Source organism: Aptenodytes patagonicus, chromosome 9 (genome assembly GCF_965638725.1).
Source record: "Aptenodytes patagonicus chromosome 9, bAptPat1.pri.cur, whole genome shotgun sequence".
In the NCBI taxonomy this organism is placed as follows: domain Eukaryota; kingdom Metazoa; phylum Chordata; class Aves; order Sphenisciformes; family Spheniscidae; genus Aptenodytes; species Aptenodytes patagonicus.
The window spans coordinates 5,131,481-5,155,153 of NC_134957.1; the positions used below are offsets into that span (position 1 = coordinate 5,131,481).

The 23,673-nt window shown below is 35.0% G+C and overlaps 1 protein-coding gene across 2 annotated transcripts in view; it reads right to left on the reverse strand.

Moving 5' to 3' along the window:
• Positions 1 to 23,673, reverse strand: part of DIAPH2 (diaphanous related formin 2) — a 265,592-nt gene that overhangs the window by 199,124 nt on the left and 42,795 nt on the right. For both annotated transcript variants that reach the window (XM_076347001.1, XM_076347000.1), the window contains 7 exons: positions 22,440 to 22,558; positions 21,378 to 21,494; positions 20,156 to 20,274; positions 18,632 to 18,696; positions 16,663 to 16,767; positions 13,585 to 14,169; positions 6,713 to 6,827 (listed from right to left, as the gene is read on the reverse strand). In XM_076347001.1, coding sequence (XP_076203116.1) covers positions 6,713 to 6,827; positions 13,585 to 14,169; positions 16,663 to 16,767; positions 18,632 to 18,696; positions 20,156 to 20,274; positions 21,378 to 21,494; positions 22,440 to 22,558 — 1,225 coding nt within the window. The remainder of the gene's footprint in view (positions 1 to 6,712; positions 6,828 to 13,584; positions 14,170 to 16,662; positions 16,768 to 18,631; positions 18,697 to 20,155; positions 20,275 to 21,377; positions 21,495 to 22,439; positions 22,559 to 23,673) is intronic.

Consider the following 23,673-nt stretch of genomic DNA (forward strand, 5'->3'; position numbering starts at 1 on the left):
CAAAGGAGGATGTTGATGATATCACTGTAGTTAGTGTTATTTAAACATCACCTTTTTCTTAACCTCATCATGTCATATGTTGTGTCTTCCTCAGAAGTAATGTTGTCTCCCTGGACTGTTCTTCAGCTTTTTTGGTATGTTTGTTATCCTCTTTCTTAAATTTTTCCACCACTTTTTCATACTACTTTCGGTTGCCCATTTCAACTGTCTTCCTCCTCAACTAACAAAACAAGTTTAGATACTAAAATATTGGCACTGACCCAAAACATGAACAAGTTAAAACTAAATTCTAGTTAATCCTATCAATGTTTTACTAATTTTTCATGATTACTACCATTTTAAAAAACTGAGCTACAGATGAGTCCTAAAAGTTGTTCACAGAGGGAGATATCAAAGGTAAGACTGGACAGTCTCTGAAGTTTTCATATTGTAATTACTAAAACAAGACCATATTAAAATAAGCTATTTAATATATTTTCTATTACATATCTATTATTACATTATACATATAAAAAAAGGTGAATATTTTGTTCATGTTTTGTTCACTTATAGTTTACATGCAAGTTTGTATTTTCTCTTGTCCTTTCTCACTCAAACTCCCATAATGTGAAAAATACAACTCAGCTATTAAAACCTTCCTTCAATTTTGAAAACATATCAAAGTGATTGTTGAATTGTATTTTAAAAGTCTAATCATAAAGAAGCAACAGAACCCTGATCGAGAAGTTTTCCCTTGAGGTAAGTTAGATGGATAATGAATTCTGTACTGGAACAATCCCAGTAGTTACAGACTATTATGTACTAATTACTACCTTTACAGATCTACTGTACACATAATTAATTTCTTCAGAGCACCACTATCATTCTTGACTGGCAACATACACAACCTAAATTACAAGAGCCAGAAATTAACATGATCCTTTAGGGAGAAGGCATTAACTTGCTTTGTAGTGTTTTGCAATTAGACCATCAATCAAACAGTGAAAAGTGGTTTTTATAGTAGCAGGCCTGATACACTGAGTATCGTCACATTATTACAAAGTTATCTGAGGCCCCAAGCATATGATGTATCACAGCCTATCTACAGAGCCATAACATTTTAATCCTTTACTTTTACCTGCTAGAAGACACTTCATCATACAATTATATATGTACTTAATATTCCAAAAATTAAAACACCAACATAGGGAGTTTTTGAGATCATATTCCACAAAGCACTGCAGACACCACACTGCTGCTGATGGTGTTCTTTTCCCTTACACTGGTAGTCGAAGATAAAATTTGATGTTAGTTAAGGGACAAAAGCAAAATTTGCAAAAAGAATGTTCTAGCTGCACAACATAATATGACCTACTGAAATTATTTCAAAGATTTGCTATTAAGTAGGTTCTTGCCAAGAACACTAACATTTTAAACACTTGATTTTAGTTGTTGGGTTTTTTTACAGACATTCTACAGAAATACAAATATACACACCCCCAACCCCGCCAAAAAGCAGTAGCCCAAGCTTCCAGAAATATATAACCAGACTGGATTAATATACTAAGCATAAATTCTTGTTCAACTTCATTACAATATTTCCCTCACTAGAAAATTACTATTACGCATTTAATAAAAAATGTGTAATTTTTTTAGTTCTAGAATTTTGATAGTGGGACCATCTAAAGACATCAACAAGAAGGCATTCTTAGTTGATAACACACCTCATCATTTCACTGTGTATTTACAGAAATTAATGACTTAAGATCACATAATAGACTCACAAGGACAAGGTGCATTTATCTGATCACTTGGATCTCCTCTCTTCAGTTATTAAGAAATACTCCAGGGTTCATACTATGTAATCCAGCTAAGGAGGACTGTTCATTGAGTTTATTTCACATTTTCTTTATACTCCATAAACTGGAAAGGCTTTTTTTTTTTTTTTTAAATTAAGAAAATATTTATGTAATCACACAAAGCTTAAAATTGATCACACAAGTTTTAAAAAGGAAAAAAAATCTCACTATATAAAGGTTATTCTACTCGTTAAAAAAACTTGTCTGAAGACTGTTGCTTGCAGGTAAGATTTAACTGTTTTAAAAATAAGAAGATAAGGTTGAGCTAACAATACCTCAATAGAATTCCTTCCTCTTGCTATTTAAATATCAAAACACAAATCAATCCATGATAAGATTATTTTGCAAACCAAATATTACTGAGCCTGAAATTTTCAAGTCGTGACTCAAAAAACTGTAAAAGGATGATGCATATTTTCACCAGCAAAAATCACTGCTTTCACTTTAAAGCAACGCATGATTCACAAAATAAAATTCTGGACGATATCAGATTCTCTCTTAGAATTAACGAGATCAAAAGAAAACAAGTAACTGATTGGAAACTAATACCATCTTTACTCTTTTCCTCCGTGCAGCTACACAAGGAAACATGCATCTACGTGTTTCATTGCCACTCACAATGCAGTAACTGTCCCACATCTTAATACCGCCCAACTCATTAACAACCACCACAGTTGCCCATTCATTTTCAAGTGTGCCTGATCTGGAATATCATTTACTTGCCAAAATGGTCTGTGAGATATAATCATTGTTTCCATCTCTGCATCTGGAAGCACAGTTCCAAGCTGAAAACACTCAAAGATCTTTAATGAAAATTTGAAGCCTCAGAGTCCATTTGTCAGAGGCCCTTAAAAGGTATTCGGATCATCTGTATTTCTCTTGAAGAAAAATGGAGAAAACCCTTCTAGACTGTACTGAGACAATGATAATTAGATCTCAGTTAACTTAGTTCAAACCCCAAGATCTCAAAATCCTGTAAAGTCTGAAAGGGAATACTTTTAATGTTTCCATTGCTCCCTGTACAAGAGATGTTTTCATAACTGTGCTCAGTAACTGATTTCACAGACCAAATAGTGCAGTTTGACTATTAGTACTGATTTGAACCTAACTAAATACATTCTAGATATTCATGGGGCACCAGTATTAAATATCTAATTTTACAGTAGCAAGTAAAGGTTTAATCTTATGCATACTTTTTAAAAGAAAATTTGTATCTAAGTATATTTGAAGCAGAATTATTTTACCAGTCAGGGATCATTCCTTTTTGTTCCTGGTGCTCTGTGATTAAACATTCTTATGTTTTACAAGCAGCTAACTGATGAATGCAATAACTCATTAACTAATAAAAATTGTGCTTCAGAAGTGTCTTATTATGACTCCCCCCCCTCCACTTTTGGGCTCCAAAAGTACCACTTCCCTGCAGCTTTGGCTGCCTTCCTTGAAACAGGCAGTACTCACGATAGCAAGGCAGCACATAGTTTAGTGACAACCAACATTAAGTTATTCTTGGAGTATCTTAAAACAAAACTATGTTAAGTGAGGAAAAACCCCAAAGTTTCATTCTCATTGTGCCAGAGAATCATGAATAGAATTCAGAGATTGAATCAAATTTGAGTGCTGCAACCTCTATGGAATTACAAGTTTTTAGCAACTGTCTATACCATCATTTGTTTTACTTCAGTTACTATTCCCACTGGCATTCCAAAATGCTATGAAATACAAGATAGTAAACACTAAGTCATCAACAATTGCTTTTGGCAATTGTCAGTTTTCTTCCACTCATCCATTTATTTGTTTTACATGCTGACTGTGCTCTTGAGAGAATATGAAATGCATTTCTATTTGTCTTTCTATCATTCTCCTGTAATATATTAGGAGACCACACTAAGAAATGGGACTAAAGCAGAAGAGAAATTTGATCCTAGATTATGCTTGAAATAAGTATTTTGGGGATTAATGAGCTGCCTGTGGCTCTTAAGGCAAAAGGTGAGGAAGAATGGTGAATATCATTCAATGTTTCCCTTTGCAGATAGCAGTTGCAAAAAAAAGTTGCTTTGTGGAATGCAATTATTTGAGCCTGTGCTGCAACTAAATGCTCTGAGACTCTTCTTGACTTCTAGTAGGTTTTCAAGTTTTAAGAAAAACTTGAAGTCAAAGAAAGACAACACTGACTTTCTCTACTAGTCAGCCAAATTTTCAGATTTTAATATCCTGGGTAATATGTAGTAGCATTTTTAACAGTCTCGCCAGCCTTTGTTATGGCATGTTATTTTCTACAACTATTAACTGAGAACAACATAAGGAGGAACAGGAAAAATATCTGCAAGGCTATCACCACAGTAAGCTATTTGGAGAATTTCTGTTGTTCGTAGTTTTAGAACTGTGCAAGTATGTCAACAAGAATTTCCTCTCCTATGAAACCGACAGCTAGGTCAAAATTTCAAGAGGGTTTTTTCAGCATTTTTAATGAAGAAGCTTTTCAGGAATTCAGAAACATTTCCTCAGATTTCTGATTAAAGAATTCAGCTCAAGGCAAAAGCTTGTTGTTTCCATTAAGAAGGGCCTCATTCCATTTTAAGTGTTATCTGCTGCTAGGGGTTCTTTCCCTTAAAGGTTTTCCTGTCTTGCTGTCACGCTAAAACCGGTGATGAACTCCACATCATTTTAACCTCACTGCAATGCCATGAACCAAGAATCTATCAAATTTTGGTATGGAAAAAAGTGTCAAATTACAGCAGATGATGCTTTTGTATTACTGTGTGTAATATCTGAACATTTAGAGCAGACAGTGGGAAGCATTGTAAAAGCAGAATACTAATGGCTCAAATTCAGTGACTACTGAAAAGAGCATTAGCTCTGAGTGAAAGAACTGTATATTTATTTTATGAAAAACACAGCTATGACTAACTCTTTGAAGGGGTTTAAAAAGAGCACGGAAAAAGACATATTCAGAAATAACTCAAGGAATCTACTCAAGAAATGCTTCAGGAAAGTTATGGTCCTCAGAGACCTTCCTTAACCTGAGTTAACTTTTCAAACACTGTATTAGTATAAACTGCAGTTCTACTTCCTGAAATTCAGACAACAGCCAGGATACCACAAACCTCTATGTGCAATACAACTTAATTTTGAAGTAATAAAATCCTCAAGTAATTGATAGAAGTGAGAGCATTCTAGTGGTTTGAATTAAAACAGAATACTCCCTATGGTTAAAATAAACAGCATCACATGAATTGTTAATTCTCAAAGCCAAAAAGTTAAAGTAAAAAAAAAAAAAAAAAAAACAAAAAAAACCACAACCCAGCAGCACAAAAATGCTTACAGTCAGTACACACATTCACTTCAAAATCCTAAGCATGTGTTTGCTTATTCAGATTTGGCCTATGAACACTTGATACACCTGACTCCATCCACCTTCAAGAACTGCACATCCCTAAAGTATATTGTATTCTAACTAGCTGATACATTGACAAAAGATTTGTAGCTAGACCAGGAATTCATTCTTTCAGTTTCTACCACTTCCTGAACTCTAATTTGTTGGGCTTCCTCATTAGCTCCTGAGTAAGTTATTATTGAACCGTACTTCAACAGTACTTGCTTCTCTTCAGTGCCTGAAACAAATTACCAGTAAATGGCCACATATGAAATACTGATCAATTGACCATTAACCATGGATAATAATAAAAAGACTTGAAGAGGCTGTGTGCAGCTTCAGAAGTACTCAAAGACCATTTGAAAGCCATGAAGAGAAGAGGATGGTATTAAAGTATCAAAATCATTACCAATATTCAGTTGTTAGTAACTGCATTCCCAACTCAAGATATAAATATTATCATCATATCTCCTATTGAAGGAATCAAGTGTTTGAGAAATAATGATTTTTTTCCATCTAAAACCAATAGCAGAAGAGCTCTTTACATGACATACTGAGCAGCCTCAGTTGCACTCAACAGAAAACTCCAGCAGTTTTTATTCTCACTGTATTGCTCTCTCTAGTAGTCAGGCAGACCCATTTCACACTGTGTTCCAACAAAAATTGGTAGACTACCTGACACTTTCCCATGGTATTATGCAAACAGTTTAAAGATTGTGCACTTACACATTCAACCCTTTGAAAACTAACTTACATCATTCACTAATGACAGTAACAATGCAGTTTAACTGTATATAACTTGGGGGGGTGCTTCTTAGATTACACAACACAAATTTAAATACTAACTAAAGGAGCATATTTAAAAACTTTTCTTTTTTCTTAAATAAGAGCTGCATACAGTATTAAAAAAAAAGTGAAAGCAAAGACTAAGGACAAAAACACAAGAACTTTGAAAAGAACGATGGTTTCAACCCACATATGACTACTGTTATAATTCTAGAATATTACAGAGTTGTGATTTTGTGATTCAACTGCATATTGTAATTGCTACATTCTAAGTCTCACTTGTACTTGTAGAGCATTTTGATTTAACCGAGTGATACAAGCAAGTAAATTTTTGTTACACAACAAACGCTCCAACATGTGGATATCTGACAACTTACAGTTCCTGCAGCTAGGAATATTAATGCAGATGAGCATGATTTTAGGATTAGAATTTAATTTTAATTTAATTTGAAGAAAATTTGCATCTGTCTGCAACATACCCTGCACTTTTAAGAGGTATTATTACAAAAGGTTCCTCCCCTCATGCTGTAAAGTGAGGGAGGAGCAATTCTTGTAATAGACTGCTATGCTTAATAAAAACATACGTTTTTAAATCATTTGCCTGCTATAAAACCATTATATGAATTCCATGGTATTGCACAAAGCATAAAAGAGACTGTCATTGCACAGTTTTAAATTTAATAAAAGCATAATACAAAGTAAAAGAAGAATGTACCTTTCATTTGTGTTCCAAAGGTAAGCGCCAATTTTGCAAACAGTTCTGGGTTTTCAAATTTATCTTCTTCAGCTTTTACCCAAAAGCTGTTTTCTGCTATCTCTTGAGGCTCAATCTGAAACAAAAATGGCATCTCCAGAAGTTAATAACTAGTCTTTTCAATAGCCAAGTTAAAGCCAATGCTACTGGACTTTTGTGATAATTGGACTGAATTAAGTTTAGGTATGTTCCAGGTATTATATTCTTAAAGATGTTTTCCGAACAAAACACAATCAGATGAACTGCCCTCTATCTACACAATAATTTTTATTGTATTTCTCCCATTCAACAAGTTTTCCAAACAGGCTTGATAACATATTAGCATCTGGGTTTGAAAGTGTTCTAGCTTTCTCTTGATAGCTTTCTAGACAGTTCCCAAATTCTTCACCACTGATATGCATCCCTGCTACTTGAGAACTGTAGAAGGAATAGTCTTTCCTACACTGCCAGAGTATGGAATACCTTATTTGTAAATGATATGTCAATGTGGAGCTTTCAGTGACTCAATATTAAGTCTGTAGGAAGAATTATCTTTTTCAATATCAGAAATAATTTTATACGTAATACGACTTTTTTATTACAGCTTCCATTTTTCAAATGTAAACAGCTATTTCATTACAGTACCTAATTCGATAATGGCTATATTAAAAGAAGAAAGTATTCTGCAATGTAGAAGCTGAAAGCCAATTTTACTCTACATGTATGATTCAGAAGAGCTATTTTGTTTTCAAACTATGTTCCTCTTCCAGTTCTTAAAGTCTTATCAATTCTTGTTTACAAGTTTGTTTAAATGCCAATTAATTTTCAAGGGCTATTTAACTTCAAGATGATATGCAGGAAATTTATCAATACTATATTTGCAAGCCTCACTAGGATTTCACTGCAACACATTGGTCCTCCACCTTTTACTATATGATCAGTCTGTTAACGTGTAGCTGCTTTACCACCACCAGACATTTTTAAAAACTACCTTAATCCAACACTAATGGTGAAGACAGTTACAACAAAAGGCACTAAATTAAACAGCAAGAATTTTATTCCCAAAATGATGGCTCCTTAAAAGTGATGATCAAATAGACTTTCCTCTTTTTCAGTATGCAGGAGATCTTTGGCACTGTTCCCAGAGCACTTAAGCAAAGTGTCCATCTGTAGTTATTTTCCATTGTCACATACAGCATTCAGATGTACACTTTATAAATTATTTCTATAAACACATGAACATAATTGATTATAATGAAATTGGCTGCAGTGACAAATATGTATTATAAACTAAAAAGCTTATTTTTCTGTATGTTTACAGGATAGTAGTCCAAGTATGTTTCACAGTTACAAAACTACTGCAACTGACTCTAGGATCAGGTATTACTTAACAAGGACAACTGAGTGTAGAAAGCGTAAGTTAAGTGTATAGCAGGAATTCTCTCCTGCTTAAGTGAGATGCCTAAATAAATGAAAAAGTGAATTGTAGGAGAGAAACCATCCCAACCAGACAAAGCAGTGGCAAGTCAAAGATGAGCAGCAACTTCAGGAGAGAATGATATTATCAATGGCATGCAGATTTTCTTCCCCCCCTTAAGAAAATTTGCAAAATACAGATCTGTGATGAAAGCTATATTCTATAAGGAAAAAAGTCCAGATGGTAATACCCAAACAGATACAAGGGGTTAATAAAAAAATCTGGAAGTCAAAGATCATAAGAGAAGCTAACTGAAGTAATAGCCACAAAACATTTTCTTAAAAGCCCAGGTGGAAATGCATTTCTAAAACATTAGAGCTCCATTTCAAAAGGAGGAAAAATAGTTTTAAAACATCCAGAAAATTGTATGATAGAAGCTTTGAAGAGAGTAATCTTCTAAACAGAAAGAAGACAAAGACATTCAATGGAAAAATATCTTCAACAGACAATAAACATTTCATAGGAGGGTGACTTTTTTGTTTTAATATAAGGGTTTTAAAGGTTACAAAATTGTATAATTCAAATGATTCATAAGAGTACATGAACTAAAAGGACTTTTATATGGCTAGATGAATTTCAAAGGAAAAAAACAGGCCCAAATCTCTGGATCCCAACACTGGGCAATGCCATATTCCACAAAGTAATACATGAGCATCTTTTCCAGTATGACAACTCATACATTCTTGTTTCTTTTTAACAATACAACTAGGCTACTTAAAACAGTCCATTTTTTCTGATTAAAAAACATAATATATTGGTGTGGCTGGCAGGTTAAAAATATTTTGTACAGTTGTTTTAAGAAAACAGCAGGACTATACGATTCCTTTTAAGTTCAGAAGCTTTAAAGTTAATATTTATTCTCAAAAAACTTTTCGGTTTTCTGGAAAGGCACTGAGAATTATAGGTAAAGAAACAAAGAAAACCCCTCACCAATTTCATTTTGCTGCACTCTCTATAGTTACTTTTAACACCATCCTCATCTACAATTCTCTAACGGACCTGAAGTTTCCAGCACTGTCATACTGTACTGTAGCACTAAGAATGCACACTGATGCGTGTTAATCAAAACCAAAGATTTAAGGTCTTTTTCCCCGCTAGATATTTTTAATTCCTCCTCCCACAATAAAGAAGTTATCATTTATCCTTACATGCAGATTATTTTATAAGAATTACAGACAGAAAAAGTAAAGAGTTTCAAATTTATTTTAACGTTTATTGAAATTAATATGTTAAAACCATGGCTGACTATTTTGAATATCCTTCTACTTAAGTATTTTGAAAGCCTGTTTTTAAAACACTACTGCTAGATACGCTTTCAGATTATTTTGGCACATCTCCAAATATTTTGAAATCTAGTGGCAAAATACTATAGATAGCTTATAAACATTAATTCTTCTGGTAAAAGAAACTATAAATTGACATGCCATGCTTTTCCACACAGGTTTTATCTCAACATTCTAGATTCCTCCTTCTAAAATTAGTGGGATTAATCATTCATGACACTGCTCTTGTTACTCCAAAGAGCGAGCCATTTCACTATTCAACACTTCAGAATTGAGAGGAACACAAAACCTAAGCTTACTTTTTATTGAGAAAGACAATTAAGATTGCTTATTCAAAAATATCAGACGACAGTCTAGTTCCTCCTCTTAAAATTAACTTCTGTCATTACTAGTTCTTGAAAGGTTTTGCTTGAAGTGGTGATGGTATATATTCAGAAACAATACAAAGCAACTCACCTTGAATCACCTGAAAAACCCCATGGGAAAAACTAGAATGATTTCCAAACACCATCCAATGCTGTTGCCCTAAGACCTTTACATACACTCTTAAAACTGAAATTTCATTGTGTCTGACAGGGTAGATCAGCTACGTAAGAACTTGATGGACGTATGATCCTGTGTCCTAGCAATATTGTGAAAAAACAGTCTACAAGGGACTGTTATTGCTGAACTGATGAATCATCACAATATCATACACAATGATGTGATTCATTTCAGAGGTTTCATATTGAAAAGTTGTAGCATCTTTAGCCAGGAGCAACATCTGGCATCCCATGTCATCCAGCTCCATCCAGGACAACACGGTAACACCCAACTTTATAGAAAGATGTATATCTACATCCATATGAATTTCCCAACAGTTTTACCAGCTGTAAAACATCCTGAAAAAAAAAATGCGATTTAAATTACATGTTCAACAGTTGTTCAATGTTAAATTGCAACTTATGGTCAGCAATGACCATCTGTAGCCACTTAACAGCTTACTTTCATCAACAATTTGATTTTACTAAGTTCTCGGTAGCAACACACTATTCAGATAGAATATGGTTTTCAAGGAAAGTGTCAGACACTAGCTGGTAGTAGAAAGATTTAGTACCTTGACAAATAAGTAGCAGATATCCAGTCAAACTACACTGAAGTCCAAGACAGAGCTCAAAACAGATAGTATGCAATATATAAAGGTCCTCCTTTGATTTGCCTTGCTGATTTGGTGATCTATGTATTTTTTCCTACAGCAAACCTCAATACATCTATCACGTTTTGTACCACTAAAACTCTGCCAACCACAAACTGCCTTTAAGACGTGATGGTTTAGTCTTGATGATAGACGCAATTATCTAGCACCCTAAATTTCTTTCCTTTATATGGAAGGAACAGTGGCTATACTGGTCAAAAAGGGATTTTAAAGCAACACGTACGCAAACACACACCTGGATACTTGCATAACTTCTCTTTTCACAAAGTGACCAATTATACTGAGAGGCAAGTAATAACTAGTAACTGCTCTTACAAGTTAGTTTGCAAATCGGAGATTGTGCTTGCAGTTTACTGCTGAAGTAAATGTTTATATTTTAAGGTTTTTTTTCAAGTTACAGTTGATTAAATATAACCATGTTAAGACTGTGCAGCTCACATTCATTGGAAGTTAATGGTGCCCAAACATTTCACTTGAGCAGTCCCATAGCTCCTCCCAGTGGCCATAAGCCTGCCCTAGCACATTACTAATTTGAAACAACCAATAAACATCTCAGATTAATAACCTACAAGTACCATTATAGCACAGATACCAGCATTCTCTGACCTTACAACTACATTAGACATCATGAACTTAGAAGGTTTCTATATGAAATAGCATGCCGTTATCTATGTTTGAAAACGGCTTTAAAACTATTCCTAATGTTTTGGATACATGTATGCAACTTAATGCAAAGCCACAATTCATGTTCATTGCACCTAATAGAATGGTGCCCCGTCTTTTCATTTGGGTCATCACAGTTTTTCACTCTGCTTTGATACAGACCAACAATACAAGCAACTGTCTGCAGAACTGTGAAATTCAGTGAGCATTCACCCACCGATCATACTCCACATACCTCAGAGGAGTCACAGATGACCTCTCAGACCAGCCCTCATGACAGGGCCAAAAGAGAAAGAAAACACAGCAGTTACCTACTGACATCTCCTGCTGCCATTACATGAATCCACTGAGCTTAGCACACATTCTCTGAAAGCTCTCATGGAAAAAAATCTCTCGCTCAGCAATGTGCAACCCAGACTTTTAAAAAAGAATTTTGTATCGGAACTAAGTTAGCTTCCTGGGATACTCATCTGTCAAACATCAAACAAAGTTCTGTCAACAAGAATCTCATTTAAAAATTCATTAGTGTATACAGTATCAACTATATTTGTAAAGTAAAGGAGAGGGGAGGAACATCAGCTTCACAACTCTAGTAGAGCCATGACTAACTCAAGTTAAGTATTAAACCACATACTGCTAAATCAAATGCAGTAATAATTTTACACAAAACTAGATAGCTAAAAATTCCCTCTAGTAAAAGTTTCTTCAATGCTTACAATAAAAATTTACGTTTAATAACACCATTGCCTTTAGAACCTTCTGGTAAGTTTTGCAACTGTCTTAACAGGGTAAACACCTGCCTTTCTCAGAGAAAGAAAAACACTGTTGGAGTGTGTTTTGTAGTACAACTATCATTTACGGGCAGGTAAGGCAATGAAAGTCAAATTTCCTTTCAAAATTCCGAACATATCACAACAACAAAAGAAATGTGAACACAAAATAATTGGCTTCTTTTCTTAGTTAGATGCTTTAATTTATAGTAAATTACTGTATTTATTCAGAGGTCTGATCTTAAAATAATTCTTAACCTCATGTCAAGACATCTGCCTTTAAACAGAAAATCTTAGTAGCTTAAGAATGTATATTTAGTATCATGGTAAGTATAAAGTTATTTCTTTTAATTAGAAAAAATTATTTTGCCAATGCCTTCCCACCCTTCTCTTTTTAAGCTAGTCAAGTGTTTTAAGTTTCATGCAAGGCTTTTAAAATGAAACTAGATAACCCAATGAATTGCCACCATAGCGGTTTCACTCATACTTCATATTTAAAAGAAATTCATAGAAGGCATAACCAAAGCAACCATGCACTGTTCTGTTGAGAAGATACAAAGCTAAAATTAGAGTCTCTGAAAGCCTGATCCACTTTCAACCTGTCTTCAAAAAAGCAAGGAAAAAAATTAATCATAAACCACAAATTTATGGCTCCCACAGCTTGCTTAACCCAGAGAACACAAAACTAAAGTTAGACTTCTGCTTTGTGTTGTCTTCCAAATTCCACGTACCCATTCACACCACGTTTTACTCCATTTTATACCTAGAGACTCAAGTAAAACCTCTTAAATACATCTCCTTTCTCAACAACCCTTCTCATTACTCAGCCTCAGCTACTTCAATTAAGCAAACAGCTGTAGTTATCCCTTGACTCCAGATCCTTCTTTCTGTCAACTGCCAGATTGCCAAAGTTCCTAAACAGCAGTCTTCCCAACAGTTTTCCACCCAATTGTCTACTTCAAGGTTCATTTCCCCTGTCCTAAAACCCAGCAATCCTTTAACTAACTCAGTATTTTGCTGAAAAAAAGTAGTAACATGATTTATAAAGTAAACATTTTAATTGTTTGAGAACTTAAACCTGCTTTAAACAAGACATTTTACCTTTGAAGTGTTTACTTGGCAAGTCAAATATCAATTACAGTTGAAAACATGTAGAACTTAACTCTACACAAAATCAGCCAAAATTCTGAGAGCTGTTAGCTACAGGTATCCCCAGAATAAGGGGTGTTATGGGCTCTTGGCAGCATTAAACACTTGGAGCTTACCCCATAGCATAAGGTGTCTTTAAAAACCAATATTAACTGAATCACAATCACTGCATCAAAAATGTTTTGGATAAAGAATGGAATTAATTCCCCAAACTTCATGAGTACTATTAACAATCTAATGTAAACCCTAGCACATTACCTCCTTCTTCCTCAAAAGCCACTTTTTATCAATGGAAATAAAAATAAACATAGTAATACCTTTGACCAGTTGATTCTTTTCATCGTGACTTCCAGCTTATACTTTTTCTTCTCCTTCATCCCATGTGGTAACGCTGGTATCACCGGAAAGGGAGCAAAAGGAACACCTCCAAGAGCTGGTGGCATTGGAGGCCCACCAAAAGGCGGTGGTGGTGGAGGAGGTGCTGCTCCACCAGGTAGCGGAGGAGGTGGAGGAGGTGCTGCTCCACCAGGTAGCGGAGGAGGTGGAGGAGGTGCTGCTCCACCAGGTAGCGGAGGAGGTGGAGGAGGAGGTGGTGGTGCTGCTCCACCAGGCAACGGAGGCGGAGGAGGTATTGCTCCACCAGGTAGCGGAGGTGGGGGCGGAGGAGGAGGAGGTATTGCTCCACCAGGCAGTGGAGGCGGTGGAGGAGGAGCTGCTGCTCCACCAGGTAGCGGAGGCGGTGGAGGAGGAGCTGCTGCTCCACCAGGTAGCGGAGGCGGTGGAGGAGGAGGAGGTATTGCTCCACTAGGTAGTGGAGGTGCTGGAGGTGGTGGCACATTCTCACTTGGTAGGGGTGGAGGTAATGGTGCTGCATCTGTCAGTTTACCTGTCAGGCCTGGACCCTGAAATATAAAAGAGGAATTCTTTTCATCGGGGAGGGAAGGAGGTTTGACATGAAGTTGAAACAACTAGCATGTCTTGTAGTCAACTGTACCTCAAGAAAGTGAGAAATGCAACCATTCTCCTATTTAAATGAGAAGCAATAACAATAGATTATACCATGTACCATAAAACTGCCAAGTAAACCGAATAACCTAGCATTTTTATAAAAACAAATTGTTTCCATTTTAAAGAAAATTTAATAGTAGCAGTAACATTTAAGTGAACAGAACAGCATTTTATTTCTTACCAATGCACAAAACATTTATCCCACTTAGGATATCCTGGCAAGCTAGGGCATCAGAGATGGTAATAACCAAGCTGAATTTTAACAACACTAATCTGCTGGTGGAAAATTTTCTACAGACATCACTGAAGCAGCTATTGCAGTGCAAGAGGTTATGGGATAACAGTTGTTCATAACTATCCTGACATCTTGCAGGGGGAGGGGGGGCAGATAAAAAAAATAATCGTGCTTTCTTTTAAAAATCTGTCTGCAGTTGTTTCTGTGGTGATAGGAAGAAAGAGCAGTTGCAATATCCATTCCAATAAGTTTTAAAAGGAACACTGAAGAGAAACAGCAGCGTATTAAACCATCAGAGAGGTTTCTGTAGTGATAACATGATCCTAGCCTAGTATGAATTCCTCACAGATATTTGTCCTTCAAAACTGTTAAAAAGCAGCATCAGGAGCTATGCACAAACCTCAAGCTCATATTCTATTTCCTCTACTAATTTTTATGACAAAATTATTATGTAATATAGGCTGTTCATTTAACCTGATTTGCATACTATTTCCCTACGCAAGTATTTACTGTTTCTAGTTTAAAGGAAGCAAGAGTTTGTTAAAAAAAAAAGCTGAGAAAAATCTGAGTGCATCTAAAAATAAATGCCACAATATATTGTATGGGGAGCACAACACTAGAGAAAAAAGGCACAGATACTAGAAAGTTAATGTGTATCACTTCTAATTGTACCATTATGAATGGTGAATGAGCTGTAATATCTGGATAGTCTGAATTCTGTTAGTATCAATATAACAGGATTAATAATTAGACTAAAAATAAATTTTTGCTTTGCAAAAGGCGTGTGTTTCCTTGGCCCACAAACTACTACACAAGTTGTAATGCAACAATTGGTGGAGAACTCATTAAAACAGACTGTCAAATTTCAGTGTAACATTGTCTCAGATATTTGAAACAAACATTAAAATTGGTAAGAATGAAATATGAACAGAAGTGTCTGTGTGTGAAAACAGAATAAGAAACCGTAAGACACCACAGGTTACAAGAATGACTTGTATTGATAGCAAAGGACGCAATGAACAGCAATCCGACTGTTAAATGCAATGTCATGTGCTTACAATAAGATGAGAAGGCCAGTGCTCTGATAAGGCTGTAGCACAGACAACTTGCCAGCAGAAGACCAGCATCCTGAAAGCAGGATGATGGCAACCAGGTTATAACACATCGCATGCTATTCTTATTATTATCCAGATAGGAAGTGAGACCATAGGCATTAAGATATCCACAATGAGGAAAAAAAGGCAACAGGCAGACCTTGCCTAGCATTGAAGGAATAGGAAATAAGCCAGGCTGAGGCAAAAAGATCAAACCATAGTATCTGTTGGTTCCTAAATGGTATAAAAGACCTGTCTAAACCCCAATTCATGGTCATTAAACAAAAGAAGCCCAAGAGATATTGTGAGGGCTCAACAGGCAGCATTTCTTATCCTCTCCGCTTCACTAGTGATCCGGGACAGATCACTTGGAGGTACAGTTTTGGTGCTTGTGAGCAAAATTCATGAGGAAATGAATGTAAGTAAAATCAGCTTTGCTGAAATTAAGTATCACCTTCCACTTCCATAAGGTCTTGCATTTTTGTTATATTTACCTATGAGACTGTATAAAGCTAGTGTAATACTCATTTTAGAAATGGCTACAGTCTGATATCCAGAGTTCAGAAAAAAATTATCAGTTGCATGCACATGCTGAAAGGTATGTATATTGTGCTTGCATGCACATGCTGAAAGGTATGTATATTGTGCACACACAGCTATCTTTATTTCCACCTTTGCAATTCAAGTATAAAGCCTTCCGAAACAAACGCTTTCTGCAAAACAAACAGAAGTAGTAATGTTAAAGCATAAACAAGTACTTGGAGAAAAAAAAAAAAAAACAACTCAGGCTGGATTCAAACTTTTCAAAGCTTAAGAAAATTTTTTCCTCCATAAACAAATATCTGTGACAGATGTTGAATATACTACTATTTGAAAAAATGCCACCTCCATTAACTACCCTTAGTAGTTTATGCTGGCTTAAAAACAAATCAATACAACTATAACATACATTTCAAACTCCATAGAGACAACACACTCCTGGGCAATTTCTTTTCAATTCTTAAAAAAACCCAAACAAACAAACAACTGTGGAACTTACTGTGACTTAGTTTTATTACCTGGGTTCGTAGCTGTTTGATTTCTGTTTCAAGTTCTTTGATTTTCTCTTCTCGTTTCTGAAGCTCCGCTTGTGCCTCTTGTCGAGCTGTGAACTCTTCATCAAACTGTAATGATTAACCAACACAGAAGTGTTTGTCCATTTATGTCCACACTAGATAGTATACTTTCAGGAATTCTTTGAACAATATCACAACTAGAGCAATAGATGCATTTTTAACTCTAAAAAAAAAAAAAGTTTTTTTCCAGTATGTGTTCTTCTAGTACCACATAATTTCTTCCATCAATAAGTCATGACACAGAACCGCTCAGACCCAGCGACTTACTACAGCTGTAAGTTCAACAGGCTTTTTCTCCCCAACAGAACATTGCAGACTTCTCAAACTATGCTCAAGCATAAGCTCACTGCATGAGATGTAAATCTGAAGAGAAACGTGTGCAACTTCAGCAATATCATCCATAACGTAACATAAGAAAGGAGGTATCCAAATAAGTTAGCGATCCCTTTAGTCTTGATGTCCCCATATAAAATGGAAGTCCAGTTTACAACATGCTTGTGAGAAATTTGCTGTATATTTTTATCTTGCTACCGTTTGCTGGTCTTAAGAGATTATTAGCATCTTTATAAGCTTCTGTTATTCATTCTTCCACAGGAGAAAACAACTTATCACTAGGAAGAATATGTGTTGACTGCCACTAACAAAGTACGTTATGATAAATAACTCTGCCAGGGAAGCCTCACAACAATTTTCTTTCTATAAAGCTCAGACACCATAACTCCTATTAAAAACACATTTAACATTGAAGAGAGAAAAGCTGATGACTAATTCAACCCTTCATTTGAAATTTGTAATCATCATGATCAAGAACATGTACTGCCTTTTGGCCTGCAAAAGGCTTCTTAGACCAGGCCAGCAAAAATAAAAAAATTTAGTGCTTTTAATACACAACAACATGGTATATGAATTTTAGTACTATTGCAGCTAATATAGTACATTCAGCATTTCATAACCTTAGATAGGATGTGATGAGCTGAGATTAACAAATTATCCATTAACATAATCTAGGAAACAGGAATTTAAGTAACTGGAAAAAACATGTCATATCAAGATATTTTCAGGACAAACACAAATAGTGATAAAGCAGAAGGATAAGTGTCAATTTCTTTAGAAATACCCCCCCAAAATTTTATTACAAGAAATATACTGAGCTGCAATTTTTCCTACAGAAATAATTTTAAATGTCTAACCTCTCCTGTATCTAGTAATAAATGAAAACTGCCCATGACCAAAATAGGCCTTTGTTATCAAGTTCCTAATAAAAGAACTGGACCAGAAGAATAAAACTGTTGGCAAAACAAGTTCCAAAATGCACTGTAAGGTTCCTAAACGTGAATAATAAGGAAATAAATTACTCTTCCTCATAACATAATAATTTATCACGGGCATTATAAGGAAATAAAGCAGTATTTTAATGTTAGCATCTCTGTGCCTAAAGAGTCAATGCTTTCTCAAACACTGAATGACACTGCTTTTCAGTAAGTTTCTTCAGGTTCTAAAACAAAGCTAGATGAAGAGTTACAAACATTTTTCCCTCAATTTTTTTTTTTTTTTTTTAAAGCATATACCTGCACTTTAGGTATTTAACTATGTCTAAGTATTTCAGGACAAAATAGCAACAAGTAGTATTTTTCCCATCAGTTATCTACAGCAGAGGAATACAACTGAAGATACGTACAGCTAATACTACTCATCTGCTTTTGAATTCAGAGTAAGCTGAATCTGAGCTGTGCGCACACACACACACAGAGAAAAACCCCAAACCCACAGAGCTATTAAATGTGGAAGAATATCCTGCCTGTGAGATACACTATTTCCCCGTTTCCACTAGTTTCTACTGTGAAACAAGCCTACTGTGTTCCTGTCAGGCTTCTGTTCCACATCTTAAAAAAGAGTTATGATTAGGACTTACCTTTCTGGAAAATTCTGCTGCTTTCTTTTCACTCTCTTCTACTTTAGCCTTGTCCACACATGCATCTAGAGTTTAAATAAAATACCACACAGAAGTCAGGTAAAATATATCACAGCTCTGAGATGACTTCCAACTGTAATTACCCTGTGACCCCATGACACAAAGCAACAGACAAAAAACCACAATGAATTACTAGGTTGAACTGACCAAACATTTGATGAATTATTTTGATGAGCAAAATCTCTAAATATAAAAAAAGTGGTGAGGACACATGACCAAGAAAGTTGAAGATGAATCATCACAGTTGTTCTGTCTCTCACAGATCTGAGTTTACATGCTCTTCTCTTTTATATGAATCTACAACTAAGTAAGAAAAAAGGATTTTCACATTAGTATGAAATAATAGTTACTTCTGAGGTCTCAAATCAGAAAGCCTTCTTTCCAGATTAGGAATCCAAAAATCAAGCATTTCCTTATTTCAGAAAAATTATTTCGTAGGCAAGGAGAATTTGGACAGACTGTGAAGCGCAGATTTCTTCACTCAACAGTGGTACAAAGCACGTCTATTGACTTTTCATACAGTATAAAACTTGAAACATTTTAGAAGTAAGGTAAACACAAGTAACTATATTATAGGTAGGAATTGGCATGGAGAGACAAACCAGTTATCCCTAAAACTAGCAGGTCAGTGGGAACAGAAGGCAAGGTAAGCCAAGATCTTAATGCAAGATCAAGTGATCACCTTCCTAGAGTTGTAAGTGAATAGAAAATGCAGAAATACTTCTTAGATATGTACGGTATCTTTTAGAAAACAATTTCCCCTGTCCCCAAATTCAACCTGTACAACATCCTTTCTTTGCTCCTTTTGTCACATCACCAAAAAAACGTTTTCCCAAATGAATGTGTTCTCCAAGAACAATTACTCCACCCTATGAAATATTTACTCCAGAGATGCCCTTGTATTTCAAGAATACAATCTACCCCACCAATCTTAAGAAAAGCGTAAAACAACACTTCCTAAATGCTGATAACTGCCATTTCAATGACAGAGTATTTATTCAGCTGCTTCTTTCCCACGTTATGAACATCCACAGTCCCTCAATGCTTTAACTGACTAGTTTACCTTAAACTAACCTCAAATACTTGGAAAGTATTACAGAAAATATTCTTAGAATGAACTATGTAACAATTGTAAATCCACTAACAATTAACGCTAATGTAAATTTTGATATTTGTAACAGACCTGAAATTCACAGAATTTATGAACAAGCAATTTTTGGTTATTAAGACTATTGTATTCAGATATAAGTCAAGACAAATTTGCAGAAGCAAACTTCATCGGTATCATTTTATTAAAGGCTGCAGAGCTTGATGTGGCCTTCTCCACAAGTACACCTGTAGCTTACAAGCATATTTCCAGAAAACTGAAAAAATTCACACAGTCAATTTAAGTTTAGACAGAAGCATACAAAGGAAAACATGTACTTCAGTAAAACAAGGTAAAATTGCTTATAGTATACAAACCAATAAGATGAGTAAAATCCACATCCATTCTTCCTCTACATTTAAAATCTGGATCCATGCCGCTGCAGTGCAATACTATCTGTGATACGCACTCTTCTATTATCTTGTAATACTGAGGTCTAACAAAGAAAACATTTTACAAGATAATAAGAACGCGAACAATCATTTATGCAACATGGAGAGGGAAAAAGGGGGCAACTTTAACTCCTAATATATGAATTATACAATTGCCAGTAAAAGGATGAAGTTAAAAGTCTTATTTGTACTCTGGCTAATGAAGCACTGTTGTCAGCTTCTCAGGATACCTGAAGTTCAGGACTCTGCAAAATATTGTGCACTTTTCATTTATCCTTTGCCAGACAATATTCAATAGAACAAACACCATCTTTAGTATTTTCAATATACGCTGCAAGAATTATTTAGCACCTTCTCAACACAGCGAATTCCATCACTGGCAACAGTACCAGTATCCAATTACTTAGAAAATGAGTTAATAATTAACTTAATTGTTTGATATACATATCTACACAACAACATAAGGAACCTCTAGTAGTAGGGGATTCTGTGCTCAAAATTATTAGTTCCTACCAGTGCAAGGTATTACATCCCAATTTCACATACCATTGAGCTCTCAAAATAGGAAACCCTCAAATCTAAACTGATGATATTCCAAACTTCCAAATTAAAAAAAACAATATATGAAAATTGAAGATTTCTCAGGTTATATTTTACTTCTCAATTTTATCATCTTGCATATCAACTGTTTTTATCATCCCTTTACAACAAAAAAATTGCTTCTTAAAACAAGATTTTGTATGTGGTACTTTGACACTGCTAAGACACTATGAGGTGCACCTAAGAGAAGCTTACATTGCAAAGAAGATACAAGGCACTGTGGAAGTATTTTCAATTATTAGTTATACAACTAACTTTCAAGTTCTTTGAAGTCATGAAGCTATTGAACTTGAATAAAGGAAAAAGTGCTCAACAAGTTAAGAGACTTTCAGATGAGGGTGTTAGAATAAGGTTCAAGTCTTTGAAATAAGCATTATTATATTTAACAAGATCTTTTCAATAGTAACATTGAGCAGAAAGACAAATAACACATCAGTTACAGAGCAACTATTCATGCGTGATTATGAGCTATTCAGTTTACCATGGTCTTGATTTCTATTCTTCCCCCTACCCCCTCCAAAAATCAAACCTGACAGCTGACACTTACCGGACATAGTAATCACTCCTGATGAGAAGGAAATGTTGGAGAATTGACAAGAAGTAATTTTCAGAAGAAGTATCTTTCAACATATTGTACAGCAGATGAAATACTTCATTCACATCAGTGCAAACATTGTTAAGGAAATACAAGGACTTAAAAACCAAAAATTAAAAAAACAAACAAAAAACCCCACTACACAACAAAACACCCACCCCACCCCAAACCCCGTTCCCTAGATGTTGTTCATATTGTTCAAGTAAAACCTTTCAACACTCTGAACTACTATCCTTACCAGTAAACATCCTTTTTCCACTAGGATTATCCACCGAAAATCTGTCCCGTTTAACAATTAAGACGTTTCATTAATACTCAGAAAAATCATACTACATACTTATTATCATAGAATCCTGTAAACATATTTACATGAAGATTTCATTTTCATGCTGAAGTGAGCCAGGCTATTGGCAAATACTCACTAGCCAATCATTTTAATTTCTTAAAGAATAAAGTTACCTGTAATTACCTGTCCTGTAATGTAACAACATTAGTTGTTAGTGGTATTGTATTCCTCTCATTGATTGCATCTACCTTCCTATGCTTAAGTACCAGGTACTACTCTTTTAAAAACTGCAAGCAACCATTCTGAACTTAGGTAACTTTAAATTTACTGCTTCTTGAAAACTAGAAGGCATGCATCTCAAGTGCTTCAGAACCTACTACAAATTTTGTTCCAACTTAGTTATCAAAACTCATTTTTATTCAAACTTATAATCTTCCATGGGTATAATTTTATATCTTCATGTATTACAAGCCAGAGTTTAGCTTAGTAAATGTTATTTATAAAAAATTAATTCAGTTCCCAATAAATTTGCATGTCAAATGTAAGTCAAGTAGTAATTTTCTAAATAAATCTTTAACAAAAAACAAGTGGAAAGAAATCTGCCTGAGAAAGTCGCTGGTAAGATACACAACTGTGACAAATAAACTGCACGTAGAGCATTCTAACTTACGTTTAATAAAGTTATTAAACGATGCAACAAGTTATAACACCATTTCTATAAAGGATATTCCATTTCAGCTCTGATATCATTGAGCCGATGTGACAGTTCAATTAAATCTTCCTCTTTGTTCTCATCAAACACTTTCAGCTGAATATCAAGCTCTTCATTATCCTTATCTTTCAAGCCCTATTTTTCAAGACATAGTATATCTTAATTTTCCCTTTTTTAAAGCAAGAATTCTCCCCCCCTCCCCCCCCCCAAGGATTATATCATGACAAAATATAAGACATTAACCTTTGGAACAGGAGTAAGCTGTACTTCAGTGCCTGGGGGTTTTTATTATAATTGCACGGCTGAGAAAAATTAAGGCAAAAATATCAGCAAATATAGCAGGTATGGGCTGCAAAACAAACATGAAGCCTTCTGATTGAGTTGAGTTCTCTTAACGGGACATAGTCAGCAGTTTATGCTTGTTAATGTCAGAGTTTCTTTTAAAAAAATAGCATAAGGGCATTTCAAAACATTAATGAAAGCGAACTTAAGAAGCCTAAAGAAGTGTAAAGAAGATATGCGTAAAATTTCTGTTATTAAGTTAATCTAGATTATAGCATAAAAACATCCACAGTACATTGATAAATACTTACAAGAGAAGTAAAAAAACCACAAAAGAAAAATTAGTACTTGGAGCAGGGAAAAATTTGTTTTTTCTTGTAAGAAATACAAGCAATTTCTCTAATACACTTAAGAACCAAGTTTAGCTTCCTACTAGGCAAATCACAAAAAAGGAAACTAGTTCAAAAGCCATTAGCGTGAATGCACTCCATGCTTTACGTGAAAATTGGCCTGGGATTGTCATAACTGGATATGCACAAACTGAATGGCAACCATGTATGTTCCCCAAAAGAGTAGAATCATACCAATTCTAATGTTTGAAAACCAGAAGGCTACTGTGAAACTGGACAGATTAAGAGAGAGAAATATGGATCCTCCTCCTGAGTGTTTTTTGTTCCAGAAACTCTTATTTATAAGTTTCTTGAAAATTTACCCCTAAGCACAGATATGAGCATGAAGTCTTCTTAAGATCCTTTATCATTAGGAAAGTTGCTTTCTAATGTAAAAAAAAACCCTCCTCTATCTTGGACATTCATTCCCTGCAGAATTAATGATCTGAGTTCAATGTGTATGTTGTAATTAATACCTTACAAATAAACAAACAGCAAGATGGCATTGACTATTTAGTTGATATTACAGCTTACATGAAATACTAACCTTACTAGAGACAGAATTTCAACACAATAGCT